At 41.9% G+C, this 15,835-nt stretch overlaps 1 protein-coding gene across 3 annotated transcripts in view; it reads left to right on the top strand.

Annotated features, from left to right (window-relative positions):
- Window positions 1-15,835, top strand: part of BMP2K (BMP2 inducible kinase) — a 120,343-nt gene that overhangs the window by 87,095 nt on the left and 17,413 nt on the right. For all 3 annotated transcript variants that reach the window (XM_059155890.1, XM_059155808.1, XM_059155963.1), the window contains 5 exons: window positions 1,461-1,621; window positions 5,587-5,795; window positions 6,788-6,886; window positions 7,652-7,836; window positions 9,660-9,817. In XM_059155890.1, the coding sequence (XP_059011873.1) occupies window positions 1,461-1,621; window positions 5,587-5,795; window positions 6,788-6,886; window positions 7,652-7,836; window positions 9,660-9,817 (812 nt within the window). The remainder of the gene's footprint in view (window positions 1-1,460; window positions 1,622-5,586; window positions 5,796-6,787; window positions 6,887-7,651; window positions 7,837-9,659; window positions 9,818-15,835) is intronic.

Below are 15,835 nucleotides of genomic sequence, written 5' to 3'. Positions count from 1 at the left end.
GTAATTGTATAATAGGTCTTGGTACATTGGTAAAATACATTAGGAAACGCTACACTAAAGTCTGTAGAACTTTGAACATGCTTTTTAGAGGTTTGCTGCCCTCGTGTATTGTGAATCTCTACAGAGCAATTTATAACGGGAACAAGGCAGGGCAAGGCTTGGCCCCTCCTTTCCACTTAATAAAGAACGGATAGACAGATGAAAAGACTGTACGGGATACACAGTCCCCAACTGGAACTTAGGGAGTACAGCATTGGTTTTAGTGTCATATCTAATTTGAACTCAGTAAGTACTTGATTATCATTACGATGAGATACAATTGGTTATATGTAAACATGATAATTTTATTGCCTTTAATTCAGTCTTCATGACTTGTACTATAACCCATCGATCCTAAACATAAATGTCATTTTTAGAAAACCGCACACATACAGTGTATTTCTGTTACTATCTAAAATCTTCGATTCAGTTTCAGTTCTTTTCTCTCTTACGAAGCTAGTTAAGAGGCTCCCTCTTGTGGTATGCACAGACGTAAGGGAGAGCCCTGGATCTGTACGGTTACTGTGTATCGGACATTCTCCAAATGCAGCAGATAGAACTTGGTAAATCATGTGTGCAGACTTTCATTTCCAAGTCTTTGGAAAAGGTGCTGAGGGAACTTGGTGAAGAGATTTTATGGCAGCCCTGTTGAAAAGTGAACATATGATTAGAAAGTAATTGAATTTTTGTACTGGATTTATAGAAAAAATAAGTTGATGAATATGTGAGTTAAAGATTTCCCCTGGCTTTTTTTTTTTTTTTTTTTTTAAAAGAAAAGAAAATGTGTCCTTTAGTGTTCTTGCTTTCAAAACTATGCTTACCATTTTGACCATCCCTGTCTGTGGCCTCAGCTAAGTTCTGGTGGGGAAAATGTTGCGTAATTTCCATTCATTGTTCTCAGGAAAGCATGTTGAAGATTCAAGAAATTGAATGTGAACAGGTGGCTCCACTCTTTGAAAGTTTTGGCTCTTTTGTGAGTTCTGGAAGGCAGTCTTTTCTTTCTTGACCTAGAGTCTAAGCTAAGGGAGACTGTTATTTTTTGTTTCTTGTTTTTTATTTTTCGGACTGGTTTAGAGAATTGACTCCTGATTCTGTCTAGAACCTTATGAGAAGGTTTCTGTTTGTTTCCTTTATTTTGTCTCTTTAAGAGCAAGCCTGTATTCTTTTTCTATCCGCTTCAGTGACGGACTATGAATTGTAGCAGAGCATACTGGTTTAAGGAAAATGGTTAGGTTTATTTTATTTACTTTCCTACCTTTCTTAAACATTTAACACTTGAGAATAGAAAGGAAGAAGCCAAGAGGACTAATATGATCGTCAGTAATAATTAAAATGCATCTGCTGAAATAGAGCCTTTCTAGACAAATACTGAATTAGAAATAATCCCAGGATTTGGAATGAAATAGATTCTTCTGTTGTAGAATAACAGATACCATTGGACCAACAGAAACCTCAATTGCACCAAGACAGAGACCAAAGGCCATCTCCACACCTGCCACTCCCAGTGTGCTGACCATTCAGAGTTCAGCAACCCCTGTGAAAGTCCCCGCTCCTGGTGAATTCGGGAACCACAGACCAAAAGGTAATAACAGCCCTGCCAACCTTGTCACCTTTATAGTTAACCTAAACCTTATGGCTTGATTTCCTAGGAGTGTAAATTACTGGCAGCTTACTCTCGTGAAGCAGGTCACTTAATGCTTAAGAAACTTTCTACTGATGTCTGATAAACTCAACCCATTGTTTTCCTAAAGTTGTAGGCAAAAGCGGTTACTGGTAATATAATAGTTTGGTACAAACAAAGCTTGCATTTTGCTTATCCATAGAGTCTTCAGCTGGTAGGGTTTGAGGTTGGTAATAAGGTTCAGGGGTATAGACAATTCTGTATTGTGTTGGAGGAGGTTGAAACTCGTGTCTTAAAAAGTTCTCTGTCTTTCCCCTGTGTCCAGAACCCTGGCGGAGGAGTGTGTCTTGGGTCCTGTGGAGAGCATGACACAGAAACTGTCTTCTCATCTGATTTGAGAAGATTTATTTTTCTGATCTTAAATATCTTCAAAGCATTATGATATAGTATAGGACTTAAAAAAAAAAAAATTCCCTAAGAAAATCTCTAATATTAGATAGTGAACTTGTCCTGTCAAGGGTCTGGGGTTATAACCTGTAGGCTCATCTCAAGAAAACACTGTTTTGCACTTTATTTCATGATATGGCTATTTTGCTTTAATGTTAAAATGTTTTAAATAAAGGTGTTTTCAGCTAGTATACTCTAATGGTTAAGAGCCCATACTTGGAGCCTCATGAACCTGAATGTGAGTTCTGTTTTTCCCATTTCTTAGTAATGTATGTTATAGAAGTTCTGGTACCTGTCTTATAGCATTGCTGTGAGGATTACATAACTGCTTAATATAATCCCTTGCCACATAGTATGTCCTTAAGAAATGTTAGCTATTAGCTACTATTACTATTAACTCTATACTCAGGAAAGGGAATGTTTATGTTACCTGATGTGTTGCTCGTCCTTCTGTCGTGATCAGGCTTACCAGATGGAGGATTGTTTCATGGAAGAGGGAAACTAGGGGAAGTGGAAACCTTTTGTGTCTGTTTCTTAACCTCATTGTTCTCTTTTGTAAAATGAGAGTAAAAGCTGTTTTTCCTGTTACAAGAAATACATGACAAGGTGTGGGGTATCTGGGAAGGTTCTGTTTTGTAGCAAGCATTCAGTGTTCGTTCTTTTGTTCGTTCTTTCTTTCTTTCCTACCACTTTGGGTTGGCGGTCCTATTAGTCTTCTTTATCATGTATCAGTGCCCTCCAGCCAAAGAGCACTAGGAACACTTGTATTTGAACAGATTGGGTTTATTACTCACACATCCTGGGAGTCTGTGGGAGTGTCTCAGTTAGATGCTGTTTGAAAGACTTACTGAAGGATTTGGGCTTGTTGTAGGTATTTTGGGGGAAGCTTGAAGGAAGTGGGACTTTGCTCTGGATTGAATGCTGTCAGGAAGTGAATATATCATAGGTATTTCGATAAATCTTACTTCTCTAGAAGGAGGGAAGCCAAAGCCTCACATTTTTTGGTGTCCAAGCAAGCAGCAGTCAGCCATAGAGCAAGGCCCCACCTGGGAGAGGTCTGGTCTTTTTTTGGTTTGGACAGTGTTCCTGCACCTGGCGGTGTTCAGATGCGGTGACGGAGTGGTCGCGCTGCCCGGGTCCGCCATGGGGATAGGAAGCCTCCTCTGACGTGAGCATCTGTGAAATTGTTGAGTAGGAGCTGTGAGGGTCAGGCCTGCTCCCACGGCAGGGACTGCGTTTCTTTTTGTCATGCTTCCAGCTTGAGTTGAAAAAGCAAAATTCCTTTCCTCCTGCCATGTATGCATCTTTTAACATGTCTCCCCCATTAAATATTATACGAGAAATGACCCATGGATACGTTCTTTTAGACTATTCAGAGGGTATGGTAGTATTCAGGGAAAAATATTAAAGTCTCCGTATTTTCTTCCATGGAGTGAAACTAGCAGCAGGTTAGTATGCATTTCCTGGGTGTATTTTTTTATGTTCTTGCACGCACCTGTCTGGATACGAAACACTTAGGTTGTGTTTAAGGTAAAGGGACTCATACTATACCTAGTTCTCTGCAAGTTGAGTTTTTTTTTTTTTTAACTCTTCTGCTTAGGAGAGCTTTGCCCGTTAGTGCGTACACATCTACCTTGTAGTTTTTAAAAGGAGATGATATTCCGCAGTGTAAATGTACCAGTTTATGTAAGCATTCAGGTCATTTCCAGTATTTGGAACATCCTTAAAACAGACTGTTGATTTCCACGTTAGAGCATTTTTCTGGGGATGATATTAAAGAGGCAACGCATTTAAAATCTGTCAGCTGCTGTCGCATTGCCGTCCAGAAGGACTTAGATGTTCACACTCTCAACAACAGTGAGTGTCCATGGATTCTTATTTTTGCCAATACCTGATAGTATTGGTTTTTTAAAATATTTCCCTTTTGATAGGTGAAATATCTGTGTTTTTGTTTTAATTATTGATTAATTGATTAATACCACGGTTTCATGTTTACTGTTTACATGTTTTCTTCTGTGAAGTATCTTTTGCAGTTTTCTGTGACGTTGCTTTATTTCTGTTTATTTTTTATGCCCTTTTGTGTTTCCGTCTTCTGAATAGGAGTTCTTGGCCATATGGATCGTAACGTTTCTTACAGTACGTCTTTGACTGTCCCGGCCAATCCACGTCGCTTCTCTGAGCCTTCGTTTTGTCCCCGAGACCCGGGGTGATGGCTGTTGCTTCGCGGGCGCACTCGGAGCGCCGTGTCCCGCCGGGTCGCCGCGCCGCTGCGCCGGGGCCTTGGTTGCGGGCGGGGACGCCTCCTGGCCTGCGCTGACGAGAGGCGGGTCCCCGTCCCCGTCCGTGACAGCGGCCGCACGAGTCGCCGCAGGACGCGCCCTGCTGCGGCGGGTCCCCGTCCGGTCCGGCGGCCGCACCGAGACCTCGGGGTCCTCGGAGGCGCCCAGCGCGGGCTCCCGCCTTGGCGGGTCCCGAGGGGAAGCGATGCGCGTCACGGGGACGGGGTCGTGTCTCTGGTCGAGTCACGGTTCAGCCTTCTCCCGAGCGTGTTTCTGAGAGCTTCAGGGCTAACTGTGACCAACGCGCAAGACGCGTGTCCGGCGGGTCCGGCGGGTCTGGGACCCGAGGTCTGGGCGGCGACGCTGTCGGAGCAGAACCGGCTCCTCGCGGCGGCCCCGCGGCCCACGGAGCTGCGCGGGGCCCCTGGGCGCAGAGTCGGGCTTTCCGCGCCGCCTTCCGCTTCTGTGCGCGTCTTTGGTCGGTTTCCCGCGCTCATTCGTAGGACGCGCCGGGGGCACTTCCGCGGCTCACCGGGATGCGCCCCCGGAACAGCGGCTCCGCGGCGCCCTCGGCCCCGGGTCCTTGTCCGCCCGGCCAGGCCCGAGTCGGGGACCGCCGAGAAGGCGCCGCGCGGCAGAAGGAAGCCGTGGGGACCCGGGGAGGCCCGAGACGGACGCGGGGAGGGCGGGAGCGAAAGCTCCAAGGACGGGACGAGCCGCGGCCGGGGGGACGGAGGGAATCGCACAGGCAGACGGGGCCGTGTAGACGGAGGGAATCGCACCGGCAGACGGGGCCGTGTAGACGGAGGGAATCGCACCGGCAGACGGGCCGTGTAGACGGAGGGAATCGCACCGGCAGACGGGGCCGTGTAGACGGAGGGAATCGCACCGGCAAAGACAGACGCACGCGATCGTGCGGCTGGTGGAGAAGCGCGGAGCGGGCCGAGGCCGGTGGGCTCGGAGACCTACGCGGGGGAAGGCGCAGCGTTTCCAAGAGGCCGACTGGCTCAGGCTGTGGCGGATGCGGGCACGTTCGCGGGGCCTGAAGCTCCGGGAAACACCGCGTCGGGCCGTGGGCTCGTGTGCACGCGGGACAGAAGAGGGACCGGCCTTGCCCAGTGGGGCTCAGTGAAGCAGAACGGAATGCACCGTTCTGTTGAACTCTTGTATGTTAACCTGCATTTTTCAAACCTCTTTTAGGAGCCCTGAGACCCGGCCGTGGCCCCGAGCTGGCGCTGGGTCAGGGGCCGCCGCAGCAGCCCCCGCAGCAGCCCCCGCAGCAGCCCCCGCAGCAGCACCGCGTCCTGCAGCAGTTGCAGCAGGGAGACTGGAGACTGCAGCAGCTTCACCTCCAGCCCCGGCCCCCGCAGCCGCCGCCGCAGCTCCTCCAGGACGCCTACGGGCAGCAGGTCACGCTCCACTTTCTGTACACAGGGCGGGGGCACAGGGGACTCTGGCTCCAAGGCAGCCTTCACCCCGTTAGCACACTAGTGAAGAAAACGCATTTTCCTTGCCTTCGTGAGATTCTTTAAGAATCTCCTGTTGAAATAGGTTGCATCAGGACTGCATGAAGCCAAGAAATGTTTTGTCATTGGGCATTTTGAATAAGCATGGCCGTTGACGATGACTGTCATCTTTTTCAGGTTATGTTTTTAGTTAAAAAACAACTTAAGAATGTCATTGTTGGAAAGGTGGCATTTAGGCTCTCAGACATAAAACTGTCTTGGGGTTTTGTTCTAGGTATGCCCCTGCCCTCCCAGGCCTGGGTTGGGGTGTGTGTGTGTGTGTGTGTGTGTGTAGGGGTGGCATTTAGACTTGGGACACAGACAAAAAATGACCTTAAGTTCTGTTCTGCACTTTGCCTTACCAGAACCTGCAAATTTCTAGTTTCATTTAGCTGTTTCATATTTAATTACTTGTCACAATTCCTTCTCTATCATTTCCTGAAATGTGTTGAGCCCAGTAAACACATGGCACCTCTACGTGGGGGGCTCCCTCTGCTGGTCTTGATGCAGAGACCCGGAGCAGAACAGTTAAATGGAGGGTGCCATTGCATTGCCGGAAGGCATCGTGGAAGGGGAGATAGAAGAGGTTGGGAATTTACTATGAGTCCTGGACCCAGATCATTTCAGGGTCCAGCGGGGAAGTGTGTTCAGGGTTAGTTTTCTTCCAAGCATCCTTAAAGTGCACTGGGAATGCAATTCCAGTGAGCACATCTAAGTTCTAGTCAGTTATGGAATAGGGTTTTTGTACATTGGTGCTTGGACTCCTAGTACTGAAATCATTGTTATGATGGTGAGCTCAGTACTAAAAAATGTCCCCCAAGCCAAAAAAAAAACCCCCGATGGCACAAAAAAGGCGTGCCTGATATTGATGAATTTCTTTGTTTTTTTCATTGTAGTATCAGCACGCAGCGAGGCAGCAGCAGATGCTCCAGCAACAGGTTTTGCTGCATTCCGTGTATCCGCCGCAACCTTCTGCATCACAGTATCCTGCAATGGTAAGTGTTTTGTAACTTCTAGATAGTTCTCTCTGAGAATACATTCCAGTGTGAGAATTCCCAGTATGAATGGTATTATTCAGAATTTAATTATTCAGATTTGACTCAAGTCAGTTAATTAACACATTCTTAACAAAGCCAGTAGTGTGTGTTCTTAAGCAGTCTGGCATTGGTCTGACCCATAGCACCTGAACTTGGAACAGTGTAACTGACTGATGATATTTTTCTCTTACCTCATCATATAAGGGAAATGATCTATTTCCCATGGTCTTTTGGTCATATGTCTCTTTCATTTGGCACATGTCTGTTGAATAAAAAAATAAACTCAATGAGAAATTGCATTTGCTTCAGAGCAAATTTATAGCAATTGCTGTACTAGTGGCTATAAACTCCTCTTGTCTTTTTCTTAGACTTTTCAAAGGTAGATCTTTGAATCCTGTCAAGTGAGCCTAACCTCACGACGTTTTTTTTAATTGAGGTATAATTGACATAGCATTCTGTTAGTTTCAGGGATACAGTGTCGTGATTTGGTGTTTGTATATTTTGCAAATGATACCGTCATACCCGCAGTCAGACAGCTTCTTAAATAGACTTCTGTCTACTGCTGTCCTGTTGGAGCCGCAGACTGCTCCCCCGCGCGCACGCTGCTTTTCAGGCCCCGGACTTTGCTGCCGGCGTGCAAGGGGAAGAGCGTAGTAAGCAGGGTGGTGCTGACCGGGCTCCAGTGACCTTGAGCCCTGTGTGGCACGGCGTCTCTCGTTTCAGGTGCAGCAGTACCAGCAGGCGCTCCTGCAGCAGCAGGTGCGGGCTCAGCGTCCGCAGCCCCAGCCCCAGGCTTCACCCGAGTTTCTCACGTCCCCTCAGGAGTTCCCGCCAGCCTTAGTTTCCTACACGTCTTCCCTCCCGGCTCAGGTTGGAACCATAGTGGACTCCTCTTATAGTGCCAACAGGCAAGTATCTTTGCGGCAAATGCAGAAGCCGTGATCGTGGAAGTGGGTGTGAATGCGGAGTGGAGTCACCAAGTGGCTCCTGACTTGCGAGCCCATCTTTTTGCTGAGTCCCCCTTTCTCGCACTAGTCCTCTCTTCCCGACCCTGAGGATCCCTGTCCTTCCTTGCACTTCCGTCAGTCAGGTCTAATAATTGCTATTTTCAGGTGAGGCTTCGCAGTATCTAGCAGCATTTAAGGCTAAGGAAATTAGTGACTTATATGTTAAGACAGTCTTTGTAATTTAAATAGAAACAAAGCCCTAACAGGCTACTTTAGTAGTTTAAAAAAAGGAATCCTTGTAGACAAGTTAATTTAACTTTGTCTACTTATATATATTATTACTTTCAATTAATTTGATAATATTCATAAAGTTTGTCTAATTTGGTTTAATTTGAAGAGGTGCAAAAAATAATAATATGTCATTTGGTTCATTTATAAGATCGTGCAAGCTTATTACAACCACAGCCTGGTGTATTTTGGTTATTTAGATATATTGGTTAGAGTTGTTTTTCATGGATCATGCATGTTGGACACATGACGGTAAAGAACTATGCTGTCAATTTTCTCAAATTCAGATTTGAATTGGGAAGTGCTTTAGGATTTTATAGTGAAAGATCTATTGACCATTATGAATATTTCCTAATATTTTTAGATATGTAGGAGGAAGTAGTATTAGAACTTTGATTATGGGAATGCTGAAGAAGTTCTCATATAATATTATTTCAGTATATGAGCATTAGTTGGGAAAAGGTGTCTGCAAGCTTCGGCTAGGACTTAGGCATGAGAAAGTGCAACATCAGTAGCATACTGATTCAGTGAGCCTGTCGAGAGGGGGGTAAGATATACAGTTTGCTGTAGTATACCTCCCAGCCTCTGTGTGTGTGAGAGAGAGAGAGAGAGAAAGATAGGGAGAGAGGAAGGGAGAAAACATGGATTTATTGAAGTATTTTCCTAAATCAAATATTTAGATGAAGGAATTAGGACAAGTATGTCTAAGTGCAGAGCAGGGCATAAGATCAGAGGCTAGTTTAAAGATCCAGATTGGTATTTGCCAAACTGTTATTTGCCTACTCTGGTATTTCCAGGCTGGGTTGAAAGAGAGTTAACCAGGGGTTCTTAAGTTAAGAAATCATTAGACTCTCATCTTCTCTTAAGAGCCAAGAGACCTTAGTAGATAACTTTCATAAAATGAGAGGTTCGGGCCTCCAGACTATGTGGATACTTAAGATACAATGAATTCCTTATGATGTAGAAAATAACCCTCATCTACTTTTAGCTGATTCATGAAGCACTCCTTGGTAACTATGTAGAGAACACCTCTGTAAACGGAGAGTTGTCGCGGTGTCTCAGCAGAGCCGGGACGTGGGACCGTCTTATTCGGTGGTGATTTTAGACGGATCCTGTTTGACATGGCACCTGAGTATCGCTTTAGGGCTACTCCCTAGGATCATCATAATACTAAGTGCTGGTTTTTTTTTCTAGACACCATTCTCTTGGCTTTTTATGTATTAAGTAATCTCCTTAACCTTATGAGAGAGATCGAGTGCCTCCTGTTGTACAGATGAGGAAGCTGAGACAGAGAACTTACGGAGCTTGCCCAAGGGTACACATCACAGCAGTTCAAATCCCAGGGGGGTTGTCCCATCTGTGCCCAGATCTGCCGTCCTCGTCATCATAAAAGCATCTGATTTTCCAGGTTGGTTAGGAAGAATGAACTAGGGCCCTTGAGAATTTTGAATTCTCATGTATTCTCTCTTCTTTTCCTTTCTTAATTATTACTACAGGTCAGTCGCTGATAAAGAGGTAGTTGCTCATCTTCCAAGTCAGAGGAACGTCAGTAACCCACCTGACATGTCGGGGTGGAACCCTTTCGGAGACGATAATTTCTCCAAGTTAACGGAAGAGGAACTGTTGGACAGAGAATTTGACCTTCTGAGATCAAGTAAGGGACACTTGAAGGCTTATTTTGCTTCACAGTAAAATCACAGTTCTGTAATTATTCAGCAAGGCCAAAGACTGTTTTGAGGTGGTAAATAGAAAATTCTTTTTGTGCATTTGAGGGCAAAAATCAGGCCGTCTTTTACGTATACTGTTGAACTATGTTGCGTCCTTTTGAAATCAATTGCTTGATTAAACCCAGGATTGCTAGTAACATGCTGATTCCTAGCACTTAAATACTGCATATCTGTGAATGTTAAATTCAGAATATCTCTAAAACATGGAAAATTGATACTTAAATGAAAAGGGAGATATCCGAATCTTGCTTACTAATCATTTTGCAGCTCTCTTTTCTTGCACATGCGGTAGAAGACACTGTGGGTCTGAGATGCCCTTTGAAAGTGCCTGAAAGAAAACATGGGCTACTACATTATGTTAATGTTCTGTAATGCCCTTTTAATGAGTGCTGACATAAAAGGGCTGCTTTGTTGTCCTGATATGGCAAAAGTTAAATAAATTATTTTCCACTTTGAGTCAGATATCTCAATGTTTTACTTGGAATCTTTGCCTTTTCTTAAACTACCTACTGTATATGTCGAGCCTTACCGCACGCATTTTAGAAAAGCTCTTTCTCGGAAAAGGGAAGTGTGGAATGTTTTGAGGAGGTTGCAAAAACTCACTTCTGGAGTCTAGATAATTTTCAGGTTTCAGAGGTTTGTACGTGTGTGCGTGTGCGGGCGTGCATGTGCTCGCGTCTCCAAGTGTGTTTTCCTGTGTTGCATGTGAGAAGAAGGTCCTAACGGGCTGTCATCATAGTTCTGAGCTTCTCTTCTCTTGTAGGCAGCTGGCTTTATGAGAACAATTATTAGATGAGTTGCTTTGTTCCCAAATGATATATATTTTATGTAAAATTTATAAATGCCCTAATTCATGTAAGAATAGTTGTTTGAGATTTAAATTTATATTTTGCATATTGGTTATATGACTATGAAAAATTAAGTTGATGATTAATGCATATATAAACATGAGTTTTGAACCTTTAATAAAGGTTTGTCAACTTTGGTAAAACCAAACTTACATCTTTTTATTAAAGTTTTTTTTAAACCACGACTTTTTTGTAGGCATTTTTAGTATACCTTATGTTGAGTAGCCCGAAAAGCTAAGTTCTAAAAAAGGAAATAAAGTATCTCTTTCTTTTGGGGGGATGGCAGGGTGATATATGGGTTATAACCAAATCAATATAATTTATAGGGTTATTTTGAAAGCAAAAGGTAAAATTAAAGTATTCATTTTAATGTGTTCCAGGATAGTAACTGAGGGTTTGCTAAAGCAATTTTCTACTATTTGGGTAAAATTCGTCCTTTTTCTTTTCTTTCTTTTTTCTTCTTCCCATCAGTTATGGAATGGGTAAAATATATTATTTTATACCTTATAAATAAAAATATAAAAATATTTTATATATAAAATATAATAAAATATTTTATTTTATACCTTATAAATAAAAATATGTCATTCTAAGCTCCATAGAATTTGTAACGGTAAGCAAGTTTTATTTAATTCACATAGGGAAGAATGGCATATAAAATATTCATGTATACATAACTTCATAAAAATTGGGTTTAGCCTGTGAAACTCTTAACCAGCTATTTGCTTTCAGACTTCAAGGTCAGATAACATGTGTCATTTTTGTGTGTATCTCTCACACATGTCTGTGCCAAAGAATTTAGATTTCATTGCATGCTAATTATGGAAAGATATTAATTTCCAGATGAAAGTTCAGGAGAGGAATTTCTCGGAAGGTCAGACTTGGAGCAACTCAGCTATTTGGGCAAGTGTCTAGACAAGCTATTGAAATCATTTCCCTGTCACAAGGCTGATGTGCTTAAATTGACATCTAGCACCAGAATTCTCAACCTTGGCAATGCCATTTACCTAGGTTGTAATCTCAGTAAGTCTCTTAACTGCTGTCTCACTTCCTCACTTACGAGCTGGGTAGAGTGATGCCTATCTCATAAGATGATCAGGAAAATTAAAGGAAATAATGTCTTGAAGGAATGTGGGTACTCCATAAATGTCACTTCCCTGTTCCTCGTCTTCTGTGTAAATCTTTAGGCTCCAACTCAAGGTTATTGCCCTTTAACCGACATTTAAAAATTGTATCTAAACTATCAGGTTTCTCAGCTGGCAATTAGAAAGCCAGATTAGAAGGGGTTTTGTGGGTGGATGACATCAACAGCAGAAGTGACATATGACAGCAAGAAAGACGATGGAAATTATCTGCCTTCTCCTTCATAACTGATAGTCGTAATAATGGTGCTCATAAAAGGTGAAATGTCTTTATGAAAGTTTATAAAGAAATCATTAATATATAGAGTGTCATTTAGAAAAGTTTCTTCCCAAAGTGTAACTTAACTGTCCTATGTTCAGTCATCTTTAACAGTTCTTCCATTCACAAGCAGTAAGCCATCTGATACTCAATCCACTTGATAGGGGCTAAATTACCTGCGGCATGAAAAAAGGTCTTTCGGAACCTTCAGAGTCTCGGCGGAAGACTGACGGTGTAATGGAAATGAACTTTGGTCATTACTGGTTGTTCTTTTGTCCTTAAAAACTTTTTTTTAAATAAGAAAATTATTGATGCATTTGGAATAGCAAATTTACCTTTTATCTCAGCACAGATTTTGTCAACAATTTTCCAGAGTCTTTTCTGAAATAATTTACATTAGGTTTCTGAAATGCTCTCCAGTGAGAAACAATACCTGTATGTATGGTCCTTAAAAATACGGGCGTTGCCCATGTAATGATTGTTCAGAAGAGTACATTGCCATTTGAGTTTTTATTTTTGCGTCGCCCATGTAATGATTGTTCAGAAGAGTACATTGCCATTTGAGTTTTTATTTTTAAGATGGGAAATATTATTTATTAAAATGAAAAAGGATAATTGTGTCTAGGAAATATTTTACATGTTTGTATTATCCAAAAGGTGACTTAAAAATCATAATACATCTTGACATACCAGGATTCCAAAATATTAGTAATTGTTAACAAAAAATGGTTTTTCAGTGATCTTTAAGAAAACAGTTGTTGATTCCATTCAGACACCAGTTAGCAAAGGAGTTTAACATATAAAATAAACCAGATTCTTGCTTTTGCTTTCAGTGTAACTGAATATTATTTATGGTTCAGAATTTTTCATCTGTTCTACTTAAAGTCAAAATATTAACTCAATATAAGTTGATCTCAATGACATTTTTAAAGTTTAAAAACTTGTATTTTTCTTTGTCTTTCATATCAAAACTTCCAGATTAGTATGTAAACTTTAGATATCTAACTGTGGTAAAATTTAATACATTAAACACTAGATTACAGGGGTTTGCTTTGGGAAACTTTTTAACTTGCCTTTGTTCAAATAGTTGTGTAGCTCTGCATGCTAATTAAAAGTAATACTTAATGGAATATTATTTTTTGTTAATGATGATTGTTTCTTTTTCAAACTGCATCACAATAACTGAAACGAAGAATAGAAGAACCTAAAGACTGTGGCTGCTTTGCAAATTCTACTGAATGTGTTGTTTTTTCTATGAAGCCACAGAAAGAAATAGATGTAAATATCTATATTAGTTTGTTGTAAAGCATTAACTCTCACCATTTTAAGCTAATTCAGGTGTATTGCTGTTCCTTTAGTGCAGAATAACAGAACTTTTCAAATAGAATAGTTTCAAAATTATCAGATGAAGACTATACTTATAAAATTTATTCATTAGCCTTTTTGGCTACTCAAGCCATTACCCAAATAAACTACGGAATTAACTTATTAGAATATTTTAATTTTTTGATGATATTGTGGAATATAATTTTACTCTAGGATTTTTAAATCATTTATATTTTGCCATCTGTATCAATTAAAAATCCTGAAAAGATATTGTCTTTATTCATCAACACAGTTCTTTTGGGAAGGCGGGAGGTAAGTCTCTTAATATTGGACAAATCAGGCTCTGGTTTTGCTCTAATGTAAAGCAGTGATTTGAAAACGGAACTTAAATTCATTTTAAGAGTGACTGTGTATTTGAAAAGTAGCTCTTACACCATTTCATTAGTTTTTAATTATAGGTAATTAATAATTTAAAAAATTGATATATGTATTTATTTTGTATTTTGTGCCCTGGGACCCAGATTATCCTGTGAACTCTAGAAATCTAGATGATTTAACAAAAGACTCCTTGGATAAATTGATCCTCTGTTTTGTGAAACAGTGAGAATGTGATTCATTTTATAGCGAGTTTATTCTGATTCCCATTTTGAAATAATTGGGGGAATGAACTTTGCATAGAACGGTGTCTCCATATTTTAAAATTATGGGACTCACTATATAAAAAATGTTAGTTTATCCCCACATGGTAATGTTTGTATTCTTATTCTAACTACACAGTGCTATTCTACATTTATGTGAATTGAAACCATAACTTGATAGAGATAATCTACCAATGCATGAGGATTCAAAGAACCTTAGTGGTAACTGCATTTTTATATGCTGGGAACCGTTGGTACAGTGCTGTTTTTTTCTAAATCTGGGGAGTATGTTAAAGTGTAGATTTCCAAAGTCCTGCTCAGATAAATCTGATGCATTAGGTTTGTGGCGTAGTGCCCAGATAACTGAGTTTTATACAGGAATCCTAGCAATTATACTGCAGACGGTTTGGAAAGGAAGTTTGGTCCTAATTTAGACCTGAGTACCCACACATACGGTCTTGATCTTCAAGAGCGAGGGATCTTGGACACTGATGTGCTGGGGCTGTCACTCTGAGATAGTCTCTTCCGTTTGTCCTTTCCTTACTTCGTCTTCCCGTTGTCCTCACTCTCCGTCCACCCCAGAATTTCCATTGTTATCCATTACTCTGTTGGATTTGAAAAGCAGCTCTTAAGTCTTGGAGCTTCTGTTTGTGCATAAATCAGTCATCAGATATGTTGCCTTCTCAAAATATTTATCATTTATTATATTATCAATGAAACTTTAAGTAAAATTTCAGATAATCCAAAGTTTCATGTAGATATCACATTTCATGTGGATATTAGTTTTAGCCATAAAAGCTGATAAGTATGTCCATTGTCATAAAGGTGTTTAAAGAATTGTCCATCGCAGCGTCTTGGGGATATTATAGACACCAGGGCGTTGCCTTCTCAAGAGTGTGTCCCTGACCCAGCAGTATCACATCACCTGGGAGCGTATGAAGTGAAGCCCAGAACCTTCCAGAACTGTCCAGTCAGTGTCTGCATTTTAGCAAATGCACAGTTCACTGGAACGCACCTTCAGTTTGGAAGCACTGTCCTAAGGGATTGCTGCTTTCACTTGGGGCTTTTTGCTTCATTCTGAAGTTACAAGTCATTTTTAGGGAATTCTAATTATATTTGGATTTTCTCTGCCTTCCCTGCACTTTCTTAAAACTCAAACGAAACCAGCGTCATTGGCCCATAGAGTTTCTTAAACACGAAGGGTATAGTCCTGGGAGTACTTAAAATTCCTGAAAACAGCAGAATGTGTTGCTAATAGTGTGTGTTGCACTGCTCAGAATCAGACGCTAGGGAGGCAGCGCACGGAGATCCGGGAGTCCCCGCCGATCCAGTGCCTGTGATAGGCGGCGTCAGAGCGAGGAGAGCTAATCCGTACTGCGGCTGCTGTGTCAGGTGCGGCAGGGCGGCTTCTGCTGGAGCTCCAGCCTTTGCCACAGCCCTTCCCTTGTCCGCTGGGCTCTCCCCCAGATGTCCCTTTGCTGCTTCTTTGACGTCTTTTCTCACCTGGTCCCAGTCAGAATCTCTGTTTATTACTGTGACTTGTGCCCACCCCCTTACCCCCTTTCCCCCGGACTGCAGTTTTCTCTGTAGCTTGATTCGTAACATTCTGTATATATGTCTCCTTGTGCTCACTGCTTTCTCTTGGTTTCTCCACACCAGCATATAAACTCCCAAGAAGGCAGGACTCTGTTGTGTTCGACGTCGCCGGCCCATTGCTTAGAACAGTGCCTGG

Source organism: Mustela lutreola, chromosome 1, assembly GCF_030435805.1.
Source record: "Mustela lutreola isolate mMusLut2 chromosome 1, mMusLut2.pri, whole genome shotgun sequence".
NCBI lineage: Eukaryota > Metazoa > Chordata > Mammalia > Carnivora > Mustelidae > Mustela > Mustela lutreola.
Note: the sequence above shows the minus strand (reverse complement) of the source record. Positions and strands in the feature narration are given on the sequence as shown.